This window comes from Charadrius vociferus, unplaced genomic scaffold (genome assembly GCF_000708025.1).
Source record: "Charadrius vociferus isolate BGI_N301 unplaced genomic scaffold, ASM70802v2 scaffold581, whole genome shotgun sequence".
In the NCBI taxonomy this organism is placed as follows: domain Eukaryota; kingdom Metazoa; phylum Chordata; class Aves; order Charadriiformes; family Charadriidae; genus Charadrius; species Charadrius vociferus.
Genome location: NW_009647024.1, coordinates 1640281 through 1657389, shown reverse-complemented (window position 1 = coordinate 1657389; position 17109 = coordinate 1640281). Strand labels below are relative to the sequence as shown.

Sequence of the window (17109 nt, the reverse complement as noted above, 5' to 3'; positions counted from 1 at the left end):
GAGCGGGTAATTTCCTTAAGGAAAGGATTACTGCTTCTTTCAGATAAGAAACTCTAGGGAGGAATACGTTAAATAAATGCAATGTTCAGAGCTTTCTCTAGTGGCACTAAATTATTATTGCAGTACGTTGTGTGATAATCTGTTGCTGAAGAATGTGTAAGGTACAGAAGAGCTATATTCTGTAAATACCAGTGGCTTTCTCTCTCTAAAGAAAGTTTTTAAAAGTGCTTGTAATAAGGTTTTAATTCCAGAAGATGATGGGTGATAAATGGAAAAAACTTCCATGGTTAAACGAATGCTTGTTACTAACATGTCTCCTCTCTCTTCATTGATGCATTCAGTTTTGTTTTTTTAATTTTTTAACGTACCATGTGGGGTTTTTCATAGCTAAAAAAGTTGCTTGTATGTTTTTATGAACCCACTAAACTTAAACAGATTTCTTTAGAAAAATAATGTGGATGCATTTTGCTTTCTTCAGGCTCAAGAATGTTAAAATAGAAATGTTTTCTTGAATTCCCTCTCCTGGCTCAAGTTACTAGGTGGTCCCAAGTTACCAGAAGTAAAATTTATAAATCTAACCCCTAGTCTAGACATTTTCCAGCACTGACTGCAGTTCAAAAAATCTTAATGTCTAGCCGGCAAAGTGAAATTCCCCCCAGTGATTTTGCAAATGACTAGAAAGTTAACCTTTTGCCAACTGCTCCTTCTGTGCATAGAGGTTATTAAAAAGAATCCAGGCATTTATAACAAGGGCTTTTAAGATTGAAAAACTTTGGCATGACCTTTGTGTCTCCTTCTGTTTATTCAGGCTTGGCCTCTGTGGCTGGAATGTGTGAGCCTGAAAGGAGCTGCAGCATTAATGAAGACATTGGCCTAGGTTCAGCTTTTACCATTGCACATGAGATTGGTCACAAGTGAGTGAATTTAAAAAAAAAACACAATACTTTTTAATGCATCACCTTTTTAATATTAGCTTAATAATAGATTTTTTTTTTCCTGCATGGCTGTACCATCTCTATTCTGGTGCTCCATGTTTTTGTATGTAGTATTCATGAGTGGCAGTGCATTTTGTTTAATATATATATTACCAAGGGCTTTAAATTTAGAACTGAAGGCTCACTGTTTACCCTTTGAGTTCAGATTGCAGTTAAATCTGTGCTTTTGAGATTTGGCTCACAACCTTCCTACTCTGTTTCATATTTTTAAATATTTGGGTTTGAAAATTTTCTTTTTTTCTGCCTCTTACTTTTGTCTACCTTTCTATATGAAACAAAAGTGGTTAAAAGGTAATTTTTTCCTTTTTGCTCTTTTGTCTTAGATATAATTCAAACTATTTTCATTAAAACATTGATTCTATTGTCAGTATTCATACACTTAGTCATTTTTCACTCAAGCATGAAATTTATAAAACAGTTATAGAGCAGTCATAGCATCACTTGTTACATTTTAAGCATCAGCGTATCATTTTTAAGAACATGATGTTTTGAAACTGATAAAATGTGAGTAGAGTTTGGTCTGGAAATATTTCAAGTCTTCCTTCGAAAGACGGCATTGTTAGTACATTGTGATGACTAAAAAAACTAGGCACCTTCTATTATCAAGAGGTTTCCTTCTTTGTTTACATGGGTTGACCAACACTGGGTTATAGATGATAAGTTTTTCCAGTCATTAGCTGATGCAACTGCTAAAAGTTCTAATGCAGACTGAAATGGAAGCTATCAATCTGCTGATCAAAAAAGGACTTGGAAGTAAACAGTTATTTCCAGCCCACCTCTCATGTGAGATAATCACTGGGCAAGTATGATCTCATTTATATTATGTCTGAAAAAAACACTGTAGTTGCACTGAAGTAGATGAATTTTAGAATCCAAAAGCAATTGTATAAAATCTGAACAAAAATAATTTAAAACACATGTAATTCTTCTCATCTTCATATCCTTCCTTCTTTTCCTTCACTTGCCTGAGTTGAAAACAGTAAAAGAAGATACATTTCCACTGTTGAAGAAAGAGCTTTTATAGTTCTGAAATTCTTGTTAATAGCATCTCTTATAGTAATAGGTGACCTTGCTGTGAATTTGTTACGTATTTAAGAAGAAGAACAATCTTCCAATACCACATCTTCATTCTAATCATTATGTCGTGCAACTACATATTTTATGCAGATTATTACACAAATAAATGAAAAGGCTTTAAATATATTCAGCTATTTTATCATGCAAAGCAGGTATGATGACAAGAATTGATTTGAAGACTTTGGTTAGAATCCCAGAAAAAGAATATAGTCATAGAATATATCCTCTGATCACAGGAATTTTTTTAACCATCTGTGTTTTCTACATTCCATATCTTTTGGCTTCTTATACGTAAGGTCTTTTCAAATTCTTGATTCTAGGCTCTTTAAAGCTTTCACCTTATCCTGTAGCTGGCATGACATATCAAATGCTGGTTTAAAAAGAAAGTAGAAATCATATTCCTTTAGCTTTTATCCAATGCACAGTGATTAAGGAAAGTTGCACTGCAAGCTTCTTGTTAAAAATGAACATGCCATGTAGCTGTACCTTCCTTCAGTAAAAGCTCGGAAGAATATGTGTGCAAAAAATCTTCAAGGCTTATAATTTGTGCTATGCACGAATCAGTTCCCATTCACCCACAGTCTGACTGAATGCTGCTACAACTAAATCAAGGAAGTTGTTATTTCCTCTCAACTTCTTTCTAATACCTACTAGACGGTACTTGCATATGTGAGTAAAACAATCATTTTGGGGAGCCTTGTAAACTTTTTTCTTTGGCTGTACCATGATGATTGATTTTCTCTTCAGACATACATGGGAAATAGGAAATTGGCTTCATTGTCAAATGAAAAATAGAAGCATTTAAGGGACATGTCTGCACTGAATATATAACATACAACAAAAATGCACTCAATTAAATCAGGATGGGAGGATTGCACTTTGAAAGATCCTGGTTTTATTAATTATATAGTTGCTGTGGCATACTGAGTTTTTTAAAAAATATATGAACTGAGGAGTAAAATTCTCTTGTGACTAAAAGAGAATGATAATGATGATACATATATTTAGATAGATTATCCACAGTTTCTCCAAAATTGGATTTGTAAGATTCCCTGATGGAAGTATGTCTCGCCTTATTGTCAGTTTCTAGTAGTTTATTAAATTGTAGAGTGATGAGAAGTCATTAGATCATTCAGTCTGACTTTGTGTATCATAGTATATTAAATTAAACTCATTTAACCTTGTATTGATCCAAGTAACTTCCATTTTGTTGAAGGATATTAATCAAAAAAGCACTTAGTCTTGAAGACTTAAGGAAACTGAGAGTTTGAGTGTGATTATTATGGTCAGTCATATTTTCTGTTAAATATTTATGAGTATTTTTAAGAATACTCTTTTGGCTTCCGTTCCTTACCACTTGTAGTTTTTATATGTGTATAGTCCAGTTTTGGTCCAGATAAGCTGTGTGCAGTTGAGATTCATAACCAGCTGTTTTTATTGAAGATGACCGTATACTGTGATTGACTCTGTTTCTTTCTTGAGGGCATAACGAATGGTGGTAGACTGACGGTTTTGTTTCTCCCTATGCATGGTTCTGAGAACAGCCTTGTATTACTCTTAATACTTCTGTGAGTCAGATAAAATTCAGAGTGGGCCTTTAGCCTTCAGAATAGTGTCTCATGATGCTTGACATACAGCATGCTTACTTTCCTACCATTATATATTTCACTCTGAAGAAATGCTTAAGATTTCTGGTAAGCAAAAATCACAACTAGTGATTTCTCATGGCAGGAGTGAGAGTTGAATGTGTATCCCCTGCATTGCCAAGCAAAGTTTGACATTGTCTTCTTAGTGAGGTAAGAAACTATTTGCAGGCTTGAATATGCTCTTATGCTCAGACAAGTTGTAAGATTTAAGATCCAGTCCCATTTTGTTTCCCTACCAGCTGAGTTAGGTGGCTTTCCACTCTATGCTCTTTCATTTGGATACTTTCTAAAATGCCTTGCTTTCCCCATGCATCCTCTACAAGATGCTTAGTTGAACTGATAAGGAATTCCAGTTTCCATTGAAAGGGGTATGTCCCTGAAAGAAAGGCATTGTGCCGTTCATTGTGTTAGTCTTATGGAGTTAGCTGAGATCCCGAAACTAAATAACAAAGTGAAAAAGGACAAATAAAATAAATGGGGGTGGGAGGGGGGTGAGGGGTGGGGAGGTAAGAAAAGAATTTACTAATGACAGACAGCTATTGAGGGCTGTATGGAAGGAGCAGGGAGAGAAGGCTGGTGACTAAAGGATTTTCTGAGAAGTCAGACTTATCTTGCCATGTAGAAGATGCAATGAATTGAAATTCAGAGGAGTTTGGCAGTCATGTCTTGATGAAAAAAAGGTGTAAGAAATAAGAGGAAGATAGATTATAGTCTAATGGAGCAAATTGGCTTAAAGATGAAGAACAACAACAGTGTTTTCAAGCATGTATTTAGTTCTGAGTTAGTTCATACAGCTAAAATGTGCCTCTAATTATAGCACTTTTAAAAAGTCTCCTTTTAGTCTGTGCCATGGTTTAGGCCGAATTGGCTACTGGGGATGTGGGGGATCCCAGATGGGACCAACAGATGCTCCACTCTACCCCTCTTCAAAGAGAGAGGCAGAGGAAAGAAAAAGAGACTTATAAGTTTAGAAGGAACTAAACTACTTTAATGAAATATTAAAAATAAAATAAAAATAAAATAATGAAATATATGCAAAACAATACGAAGCTCCCAGGATGACAATCATGTCATCAGCTGGCACTGGGGCAGTCCCAGACTAGACTCACTGACAGACAAAAGTGGATTCTGGATCTGCATTCAGGATCAAAGGCAGATGAATAGAGACCTCCTTGGACACTGGCCATTGAAGAAAGAGAGAGCTGACCTTTTGATCCCTCAGCTTTTATACTGAGCATGAGGCAGATGGGATGGAATACCCCGCTGGTCAGTTTTGGGTCACCCGTCCTGTCCACTCCTCCCCACAGGTGCGACCCCTTTACAGTCTGCTGCTTCTGACCCTTCAGTGGGGCAAACAACCCGGCTATCTGGCCTTGGGTGTTACAGCAGTAAGTATAAGCAGGAGCCTCTCTGCGTACCATTCCCTGGCATCAGCTATAAACATCGGTCTTATCACTCTGAGAGCGAACAGTGTCTGCACACTGCTGTTAATTTCAGCAGTTAGAAGAAGCCTAGCTAAGAAGGAAGGTTGCTGAGCAAAATTCGTCCTGTTTTACCTTAAACCAGGACAGTCTGTATGCAAAGTAGAAAAATAACATAAATACACTTACTCCTGTATGAGAAAGTTGGTCTTCACTGCTGGAGTAGAAATTTCTTATCTAGGAAATCATAGACCTACTTTCAGAAGCTGGTTGTCTTTTCCTGATTCGGTGAACTTCATGTTTAATGAGTCTAATCTCAGCTGCATTAGAGGATCTGAGATGTTTTCTAGAAGAAATGCTTGTCAAGGAATATATGTGTTGTACAACTAGAAAGAAAATAGTCCAGTCTGAGTGAATAGGGATACATACACTAAACTTCAAAACAACTTTCAAAAATAGTTGAAACACAACCAGGATGCATTATACTAATATCGCATCCTGTCAGCTCTCCCATGAACAGATTGCCAGTTGATGTTGTCATCATTTTTTTATCTATGACAATTATGTTTTCCATCTTCAACTCTAGCAGGGCTCACAGACCATCTCAAATCTACAGTGTATGAACACCTCAACATCAGCCAGAACAAGTTAAAACTTGCCAGATGCCTGTGGTCGTGCTAGATGCTTAGGATTGACTGAGAATGATGCCTTAAATTTTTAGTCCCAGTTTAAGTAACTTCTTTTCGTTAAAAACAAAAAAAACCAAAATATGTCCAGTTTTTGGCTGGACATGCCACATAAGACCATACGTGATCATATTTGTGCTCTTTTGCTTCCCCCCCCACCCCGCCCCAGTCTTTTTTGTAAAAGGAACATTGTTTTATGTCTGCCTTTGCTATATTGCAGGTATAAAAGCGTGCAACTTCTATAAAAAGTCTTCATATGGACTCCGATTTTAATGATGTTTTGTACGCCAAAAATGAAATGTGATAAACAAGGCTAGAAAAACAATTCTATTTTCTGTGATGTTTACAATATGAAAAAGGCTTGTGTCTATCTATCTGTGAAATACTATTTAAAGTTTAGAATTTACAATACTAAAATAATTTATCTAACATTAAAGCATTCTAATGAAGGAAAAGGAAGGTAATAACACTTCACAGATATTAACAAAAGTGTAGGAAGAATAAATGGGGGTGAAGAGGAAGGTTGTTATCATCTTAAGGGCATCATGAATTTCCAACGGAAATCTGAGCTTAGAAGTACTTCTTGATTAGACCTAATACTTTCTACTTTGACCTACAGCGTAGAGACCCAATGCATTCATACTCTGGCTTTGTGTAGCACACAAACCTTACTTGATATTACTCTTGTGGCCTGAAAGGTGGATAGCTATGGCAGTGTAAACCAGGAGAAGTTTGTCTCTGCTTTTTGTAATATTCTCATAGAAGTCTGTTGTGTAAGAAAGTTCAGGTTTCTGAATAGGCTGCATTTTTTTTCAGTAAATTAGAATTTGTTGTGCTTTCCAGCTTCATATGTTATTTAATACCAAATCATGCAAATATATAACAATTGTATTTGATGGGGTGTTTGATCATCAGCCATAACTCAGAGGAGAATAACACTTAGGAAGTAAATAGGGAAAATGTTATGATAAAAATATGCTAAAATTATGTTTAATTTCATGGTAGGTATGCTTGTTATAAAGCTCCCATTATTCAATTAGTTTGTTTCCCAAGTTTTCAGGGAAGAAATATGTTTCAGCAAAATAAAAGGTTTAAATTCTGCATTACTTAGGAATAAAGGATTAGGGATGCTCCAAACCATGTAATGATCTCCAAATGCAGGAAATCAGCAGTTAAGATTAAAATCCACATTAAGACGTGGAAATATAAAGTTAAGTAACTAATTGAGCTTGATTCCTTCCCTTGAGGGGAGCAATGCATCATCAGGCAGTTTCAATAAGTGCTATCAATGTTTATGTTCCTAATTAAAAATAAATTTTTCAAGACCATACTTTTTTATTCTTTTTTTTTTTTTTAATTTGTAATGTCATTTAAAGGTGAGTTGCAATTTGCATGCTGTTATGAAGCTATATGCTTTTATAACACTGGAAAGAAATATATGGAGAGTTACATAGAAAGGAGAACTTTTTCTTAGGACATGGCATGCAGGATATGGTTAAAAAGTAAAGAAAAAGTGCTGACTTTCAATTACTATAAAAGCATAAAATATGAAGATTTTATTTTCTCCAAATATTTACTGTAATATCATATCAATTGACAAATATTTCACTGCTAGTAGACTTGAGAATAATAAGAAAATTGCCATGTATGTCTGCACAGAAATTGAGCTTTGTTACATGTAGTTCATAGCTCTGATATTGTAGGGGGAAAAAAAAATCTTTTATTCTTTCATAGTAGATTATGTTCACATTTGTGCACTTTTTGTTGAACAAAATAATGCTGAAACATGGTAATTTGCTCTTTCTTCCTTCCTCTTACATGTTCTGATTTCACTAAGAATATGAAATTAAAGCTGTGGTAAAATCTACAGATCAAGGAAGCTGACAGTTTTCTCATTTTTTCTATGTATGCTGTAAATAGACATTCTAAGCTGTATGGAATACATGTATAGATTTAAAAATGACACCTTTTTAATAATTATGAGAATAAGTACAACATATAACAAAAAATAAATAACTACAAAGTTCATGAAGAAGTTGGCATCTAATATAATAAACTGTCAGTTTTCACCAGTAAATTATAATTCACACTTTAGGTCTTGTGTCTAATACAAGAATACTTGTTCAAACATGCCTTCCATGCTCACTGAAGTAGAGATGTACTGTTAGAAATTTTTAAAGTATTCTTCACTGGTGCACTTTATGACCTTTCCGTGCCCTTTGCTTCAGTCTCCATGAATGTTGTGAGAGCAGTGTGTCTAACTAACATGTTGAGGCACTGGAGGAAGTTCTGGCAATATACCTGGGTCAAGATACTTAGCTCTAAAATAACCCATTTCTCTCTCAGTATGTATGTTTATTTTGTCTCTCTCTTATTAGTAAAATAAGACTTCTTAAAGTTAAAGTTTCTTTTTTCTCTTAGAAAGAAAGGTTTATTTTTCCTAAAGAGCTTGTCGTGACTTGGGCCAGACTGGCCACTGAAAGGAATGACAAATGCTCTCCCCAACCTCTCTCTCCAAGGACTGGAGGGACAGAGAGGAAGAGATGAGTTTAGAAGGAACTAAACTACTTTAATGAAATATTAATAAAATAATGAAAAGAAAATAATGAAATATATACAATATATACAAAACCAGTATCGAGCTCCTGGGATGACAATCACATCACTGGCTGGCACTGGGGAAGTCCCAGACTGGACTCAGTGACAGACAGGAACTGGATTCTGGATCTACATTCAGGATCAAAGGCAGATGAATAGAGACCTCCTTGGACACTGGCCATTGAAGAAAGAGAGAGCTGACCCTTTGATCCCTCAGCTTTTATACTGAGCATGAGGCAGATGGGATGGAATACCCCGCTGGTCAGTTTTGGGTCACCCGTCCTGTCCACTCCTCCCCACAGGTGCGACCCCTTTACAGTCTGCTGCTTCTGACCCTTCAGTGGGGCAAACAACCCGGCTATCTGGCCTTGGGTGTTACAGCAGTAAGTATAAGCAGGAGCCTCTCTGCATACCATTCCCTGGCATCAGCTATAAACATTGGTCTTATCACTCTGAGAGCGAACAGTGTCTGCACAATATGCTGTTAATTTCAGAGAGTTCAGTTAGTTAGAAGAGGCTTATATGCAAAGTAAAATTACTGAACAGAAAATTGGCTCTGTTTTACCTGAAACCAGGACATAGTTACATGTAGTTATGCAGCTGTAAATTGGTCTCAGATAATGGACCAGAAGATCAAGTGCTTTATTTTACAGTATTTCTCTTGCTGCGAGTTGCGTCACCCAAATCAAGATTCTCAGTCTCTGGTACGCTTCTTTCTTACACTGTTAAACAAGTGGTAGAGCAAAGTAAGAGCCACTGCTTTAAAAGAATTAGGTCAAATTCATATAACTCATGAATTGGTCAGTGACTGAAAAATGGATGTACCCTGTTGTATTTAGAGAAAGTAAACACCAGCACTCTCTGCAGTTCTCAGACCCTGAGAAAGCTAGGAAATGGCTTGATATGCAGATCATTAGTACTACAGCTGGAAAGCAGAGATAATTGATCATTATAGGGAAAAAGCAGTTCACTTGAGTAGCACATTTCAGATAACTTCAGTGTACAAAAGTACATGGCATACAAAATAAACCTCAGTGAACGGTACTGAGGAGCATTCAGGTTGGTTTGGATCTGTCTTCTCTGAATCTTAAGTGTTTGGATAATAAATCAGGACAGAAGCATACTGGCTATCTCACAAAAATAACTGCTGCCGTTTTAGATGCATCAGCAGTATGTGTTTTGGCAACCATAACCATCATAGCTTAGAACCACCTAACAAATCAGTCATCCTATCTTAAATACAAATGAAATTGTAGGGACTTGCAGTATCGTTCCTTTGCAAGATAAAGGAGGGGTAGACGAGACGTTTATATTCCCATCCTTTCATTTGCTTATACTTCAGGGTCTCTGATTATCTATTGCTGTTTTATTCAGTGCAGCTGAGACTCGTTATCTCCCCTGTGATTTTTGAGGTCAGATCTTAAGTTGGATGTGTGATACAAATAATTCCCTCACATAATTTTTTCAGATATAAGAAAAAACAGGTTGCTGAGGAAAAAAAGAATCTGTTCCATTACAGAGGTTAGTAAATGAAACAGGCACAGAGCTAGTCAGATGTGCTGTCTTCTTAGTATTTTTTAAGTATACAAACTATAAAGAATTGTAGGGGAATTTCAATTATCATTTTGAAGTTCTTACTGTTGCTGCTTTGCACAGTTCTTAAGTTCAATGTAGATGCTCTCTTGGGAAAAGAGAGCCATAATGCTTGAAAAAAAGAGAGCTGCTGGGTTAAAAATCTTTCCTTGAGATTGTATGTGGAAAGGTAACTTCGTGGAAAACCTCCTGTGTCACCCGAGAAGACTTTTCACTCTCTACTCGCTCATCTGACAGTTCCTTTAAAGACAGAATTATACTGGTAGTTTTTGACAGGCTCTTTTAGCCAGTGAAAGAAATACTGTCTGCATCTGTTTAGCGAGTTTGAAAATGGTAAGTAAATTATAAGAGTGGCTCCATGAAGAGTATTTAATGTTCCTTCCTTTCTTCCCTGCCTCTTCCCTGCATTCCCACCCCAATCTAATTGCAAACATGCTTTTGTAAAAGATGTAGCTTTAATGTAATGATGGCCAAATATAACCAACTTGTTCTGATGAAAATCAAAATGGTACTTTGGACAGAAATGTGTTTTCATCTGCAGTCCTGGCCATAGGACTGCAAATTACTGGGCTGTAATGGCATGCTGCCACTACCATCTTTGGAAATAGATGACAGTAATTGCAAAACGCCTTTCCAAAACATCAGAAAAAATTACTTGCACCTAATGATCAGTTTCTTCCTAAATTCAGAAGCAGGGGCAAGTAGAAGAGCCTGCTTGGAAGGGAGTAGATTATTTAGGTGAATGAATATTTATAAAAAATAAGAATACCGTCAGCTCATGAAAAGTTCCTGTGTGTGTCCAGATTTGCAGCTTCCATTCACAGACATGCTTTTTGTCAGGCATACCACCGCTACCATCAACAACACAATCTTTTTCACAAGGAGAGCTGGTAGAAGAAGGAAACCAATTAAACTACAAAGTTTGTTCTTTATTTTTTTGTAGGCCTAAAAGGTGTAAATTTCATTCCTCAGACCATTGAAGGCAGTCACTTCTTTGACAAACAGAATATGCTAACTAGGGATAAGGTGGATATCAGATATAGTCAGCATGATGCAATTCAGCTCTTTCCCAGATACCCAAATGCCCATTTCTGTAAAGGAGTCACTCAGAGAGATTGCTAAAAACTAAGGTTTTCTATTCTAAGAAATTGTAGAGAGGCAATTAAAAGGGAAGTGTTTCTATCTGAAGTACCCCTAATTCTAGAAAATTATAGCAGTTGAGATCTAGGTCAATAAAGTACAATTTTCATTGTAAAATTCTGGTTCATTTTGTTGTACATCTAAGTTCTTCCCTCCCAAAATATATATCAATATTGAAGACTGATCATAATAATTAACACTGGTCTGAAAGTTTCATTATAATAACATACATTGCTCAGACAAGTAGTTTTTAAAGCTGCGTTTTTCCCATGTGTAATACAGCATACGGCTTTCTGCATTTATGAGATATCATACACTGAACTAGATAAATGGTGGCATTGCTACAGACTAGGTATTCCATAGGGAAACATCCCATAGGCAAGGAAGTGATGCTTTTTTGATTATGAAGTCCTTCCCCAGCATGTAGGAAGCATCCATCATTCACTCATGTTCCTTTTCTTATGTCCATGCAATTAATGGGGCTTGGGAGGAATAGTTAGCTACACCTTGTGCTTGTAGGGTGTTAAGATCAGCTGAAAAGGTGAAACAGTACCTGGTGAATTGAAGCTCAGAGTGAAATAAAGGTCTTGTATTTTTATACTGCATTCTGCAGCAATAAGTTCAGATTACTATAACACCACTATCACCATTTTCAGTAAAGAAAGTCGCATGAATTGGTATGAAGTAGTATTGTCAGTAGATAAATGGCCAGCCTCTAACCCACCACCATTTGTATCTTCTGGCAGTCAGTCTTAGCAGTTACTAGGAAATCAAAATGGAGTGCCTTAACACACTTGTGTTCGTGAATGATGAGTAAGAAATCAGGGAATTGGTCTGTTTAGCAGTTTTAATACAGAAAGCTTCAAAGACTTGTTGAGTTTAAGGGCAAAGTATTTTGGCAGAAAATAAACCCCCTTGCATTCCAGCATGTCCGAGGGGCTGGGAGCGGTTAGGCTTAGATTACGAGTGATGCTCAATGAAGCGTTAGAAGTCTGGTCATGTTCAATATGTTAATTGAACTATCGTGATTCTTGATGCACTAATAACACCATACACAATTCGAGCTAGCAGTGTTCCATGAACCAGCATGGCCACACTTAAGGAGTTTGGTCATATTCACTATGAACTCTCACAGCTAGATTAATGAAAAGTGTAATTTATTGAAGCAATAGATGCACAAGTTCTTTTGGATTGCCAGTGATAGTTAATGTCTGCAAAGCACGTGCAAATCCTAAGGATGTTAGTAATACAGCCTGGCTACAAACACATTAAGTTATAAAGCAACTCTATAGAGATTTCTAAGTTTCCCAGGGAAGCATTTGGTATAGCCAAGTGTTCGAATCTTACCCACAAGTGTCCTTATGGGGGGAAGAGAGGCTCAGCCCGTCCACTGATCCCAGAAGTCAGGGGTGGTCAGCAATGGTATTTCTCTGACCGCGATGGTACCCTCCCTGGTATCCTGTCTCTCTTAAGCTATCTTTATACTATTTTTTACCTTTCAGGTGGAGCTTGAGGAACTCTAGTCATACATACTTCTGTTATGATTGGTGTAAAATTTTCTCGCTTTGCTTTTAAAGGTATGGACTACGAAAAATTCGGAGTGCAGGCTCTGTGAGGAGTGGTCGCATCTCTTGGGCAGGTGGCTTCTGGGATGGAGGTGTGCTTTGGTATTGTAATGACATTATAATGAGCAAAGTTCACGCAATTCTGTCAAAAAATGACAGATTGTTGGCTCAGGGTAGCAGTCAGGCAGCTTATCAGTTCTATAAGACCTTTAAGCTCCCATTTTATCACAGAGTTTTGGCTGCGATGTCTCCACTCAGCTCCATCCCCTGCACTGTTTTTCCTAGAGTTAGCAAACCAGACACCCCTGATGTCACCAACATCTAAGTTTGCCCAGGGAAATCCCTTCCACACCAGCTGTACTCTGCCCTGAAAGTTTCGTCGATGCTCTACCTTTCTTCAAAATGTGAATATAAGTTTAATTTCTAAATCACATACAGCAGTTATTCCATGAGACTGACCTCTTTGTATAATACACCAAGAAGTGACAGATTTGCTGCTCTGGATGTGCAGAAACTCAGTTTTGGCATTCCCTTTAGCTACTTCTCATGGTCAGAAAGGCTCCTATGTCCTGTCCCTCTGATTTCATAAGCCTTGAGCCATGTTTAGAAAGAAGGAACAAATTTGACCAAAGGTTAATATTTAAAGAAAGAAGTTTTCCTCCCACCCCCAACCCCCCAAGTTATTGAATGGAAATTAATCAAAGGAAGACTAAGAAAATGTAGTTTCAGAAAAATGTGTAGTATTAAGAAATAGTCTGTTCAGGTGCTTCATTTATGTCAGGCCAGTAAGGTATACAATGTTGATTGTTTAGGAATAACTAATAATTTAACTAAAGATAGTCTGTAATGGAAGTATTTTCAAATAGATGCTCTGTGTATTTAAGTTTTAATTTGATGCTTGTGTTGACCTCTGTAGCTCCAAGGGTGTATTTCAGTAGTGCAGGTTTTCTAAGACGTAAGGATTCTGTTGCCGTATTTCTTTTTCCAGAGTCATATCATCTTCGTTGAAATTTAATTAATTTGTTGGCTGGAAATCCCTGTTGGCCAAGTACCGCCCAGAGGTTTCTTACTGTATTTTTTGCTGATTTTTAGGCATCTTCATTCCAGCATTCCATGACAAAGCAGAGCTCTAATAGAAGGGCTCAAAGTTGCTCTGTGAGTGGATCCAGAGAGGGAGTGTGCATACAGCATGGCCCTGGGAATTGCAAAACCCATGCTCTTGCCTCAGTTATCATTGACTGCTGTGTGCCTATACTGTACCTGTTCTCTGTTTGTCCTTGTTTCTTAATCCAAGTGTCAGTGCCAGTTTCTTATCCAGGTACAATACCAGATGAGGACTGAGTGCTCTGTACGTATCTTTCAAGAACATTGTTAAGTTTTCTTTAAAAGCTTTAGAAAATAAGTAAAATGGTTTCTAAAGTCTGTGGGAGAAAGAAAAGTTATGTAATTGTGCAGTATTCTGAGAACTGAATGAACTAAACAGAACTTAACTGACCTTGATTCTCTACTTAAGGGTTCTCCTGTACTGACTGTGTTCTTTTAGGTCCAACATGATTTCTGTAAAGGTGACATTAAGAGATGTCTGATGCTGTAAAAAAATAATGGGCTGTTTCTCTCTTCTTCTTTTGCGCAGTTTCGGTATGAATCATGATGGAATTGGAAATTCCTGTGGGACCAAAGGTCATGAAGCAGCAAAGCTAATGGCAGCTCATATTACAGCAAACACCAACCCTTTCTCTTGGTCAGCCTGCAGTCGGGATTACATCACCAGTTTTTTAGAGTAAGTAATCTCTCAAGAAAAATAATGAGTTTTCAAAAAATTGACACCTTTCAGCATAAATAGTAGAGATATAGTGACCTGTTCTGGTGGTTTACATTTTTGGAATGAACAGACAGAAATACAGCAAGTTGCTTAAGATTTTTATTTCATAGAGCACTTTTTCTATGTAGTGGCAAAAGCTGCTTCTGCTCCATTGCCCACATTACAGTTCTCATTTTTAATCTATTCAAAACATTTTGAACTGCTGATCATATCTTGTTACTTCATTAATCTGAGGGTTAGAAATAGAGAAGGCTGGAATTTGTCTATGAATGATGGGAAGTATTGTTTTTTTAAATACATGTGTACTGTGAGGGAATCTAATGAAGGGTACAAGGTTGTAGCCCTGTTCCTTGAAGATTTCATTCTCCAGATTTTTTCATGCATTGTCATGGGTTTTTGTCTGTCAATGTTCTTTGGTACCATAGGAGAGAATATAAAGATTATAGGAGAGGATGGCATAGATCTTTATATTAATGCCTTAAAATTGTGCTAATCTGTACTTCTGTGGTAATTTTTATCCAGAAGTAGATTGCTACCTGAAATTTTACTTCTTTATGAAAAAAAATGGTTCAGTCAAAATGTTAGTCTCAAAAATGTGCTCATAGCAATGTATACATTGATATATATGATGCATAATGAAGCCTTTGTATGTGTTTTGAATTGTGGAAGAGAAACAGAACTGTGAGTTCACTGAGAGCAGGTTAATAAAAGGAGTTTTTAAAATGGCATAAGACGAGCTTTATGGGGGCAAATGGCAGTTGGCTGGTAGGTTCAGTGTCATCAGTGCAATCATTCCTTTACGAAATAAAGGTTGTTCAATAATTCAGACATTTACTGTGTTTTAGGAGATGGGCTTAAACCGGTCAAGTGGTCTAACCATGAGACTACTAAGAATAAAATGAACTTCTCTTCCTCTTTCAGGGATCTAACTTTGAATAAGGTGCTGTATTCTGGATCTTACCTGAAGGGACCCATCCAGACCGATATGTTTTCTTTAAGCTGGTTTGAATCTAGCTTCCCACACAGTGTAGAGGATCACTGAATTGGTCTGGAGAGGCTTCTGAGCTCCCTATAGAGTTGGTGGGCAGTGACAGATGTTTAATGTTGGTGCTGTTCAGAGGAAAAAAAAACTTTTCTTCAGTTCTTGTATCAGGTTAAGGCATTTTGTATCACCCCACTGAACTGTGAACCCACCCAGTTTTATGTACTGAAGCATTTGAGTGTTGAAACTAAAGGCCACTGAATAATTCATCCTTACATCCATTCATATGATATAGGTTTCTCACAATATAAATTGATTTTCTCAGGAGAGATATGTATGTAATCTTTTAACAGTACGATTATAAAAAAAATTATACAGGGTAGTTTAGTTTTATCATTACCAATAATTCCTGTTAAGTCAACACTGTTCCCATTAGTAGTCTTCCTAGTGTGTCATGCAGCCTAGCTTTAAATATAACGACGGATATGGGTTTTGCATGTCTTCTGAGGAATTATTTCACAGCTTGGCAGTTCTGTAAGCTTACACTTCAGGTATTTTCTTGTAGCATTTGGGGTTTGTTTCTTACTGTTACCGTTCTCCTATTCTATGTCTCATTTACTTCTATTTGTTGCTCTTCTCTGAACTCCATTTTGATCCCATAATTGTCCTGACAATAAGTTGTCTATCAGTGAAGACACAGTTCAACAGATAGCTAAGAAGTAATATCTTATTTATGGGTTTAGAGAAAGAAATATGGTAAAATTCTGTGGCTTGCATTATGATGCAAATGTAATAGAGCTGAACATATCTTCATAATGTTCCCATACAGTTTTGAATTTCAGTCTGAACAGACATTCTTGTTTCTTTACTGGATAGGTATGCAGTGGTCTTTCAAATTTTTACTGCCATTTAAAAACATGTTTAGTTTGTGCTTGCTCTACTTTGTTTAATGTTTTTGTTTATTCTATTATTTACTGTTAGCATCTCCATTATTCTTTTCCATTCTCTAGGTTTGATTGTGAAACTGTATTTATGTTAGCATAAAACCAGAATAGTACTCTGGTGAATCTGTCCCCATAGTTCTAAACTCTTCAGGTTTTTTGAGATATTTCTCTGCCATTGCCAGTGTTAGCAACTCTACTCGAATTACTACCATCTGTGAATTTCATAAAAAAAAATTACTGACGATACTAAGTGGTATTTGAGCTAGAGTAAAAAAAAATAAAATCTATGCATAGCAGCTTCAATAATAAATTATCTTCTATAATATTTTAGCTGTATTTTTGTAACGCAGAATGTAGATGTTATTTTTTTTAAAGCCACCTTGGATAAACATTATTTTACGCATTGCAATTATGAATAGATTTTCCAATTGTATAGGATACTGTGTTAAATAATGTACTGAGCCAAAGCTAACTTCTCCTTCATCTACTAGTTTTGCAATCTATTTTTAAAAATGTCAGATTTCTCAAACATGATCTGTTCATTATAAATCTGTGCTTCTTACTGTTTGTGGTTCTAATATCCCATAAATGGATTGATACTTTTTTCCTTAAAATAGTTGTTTTATCATTTCATGAAGTA

At 36.5% G+C, this 17109-nt stretch overlaps 1 protein-coding gene across 1 annotated transcript in view; it reads left to right on the top strand.

Annotated features, from left to right (window-relative positions):
- The window catches only part of LOC104295732 (A disintegrin and metalloproteinase with thrombospondin motifs 6), a gene marked incomplete at its 5' end in the record, with an annotated part of 138058 nt that overhangs the window by 42970 nt on the left and 77979 nt on the right, over positions 1–17109 (top strand). The window contains 2 exons of the mRNA XM_009895511.1: positions 809–914; positions 14355–14501. Coding sequence (XP_009893813.1) covers positions 809–914; positions 14355–14501 — 253 coding nt within the window. The remainder of the gene's footprint in view (positions 1–808; positions 915–14354; positions 14502–17109) is intronic.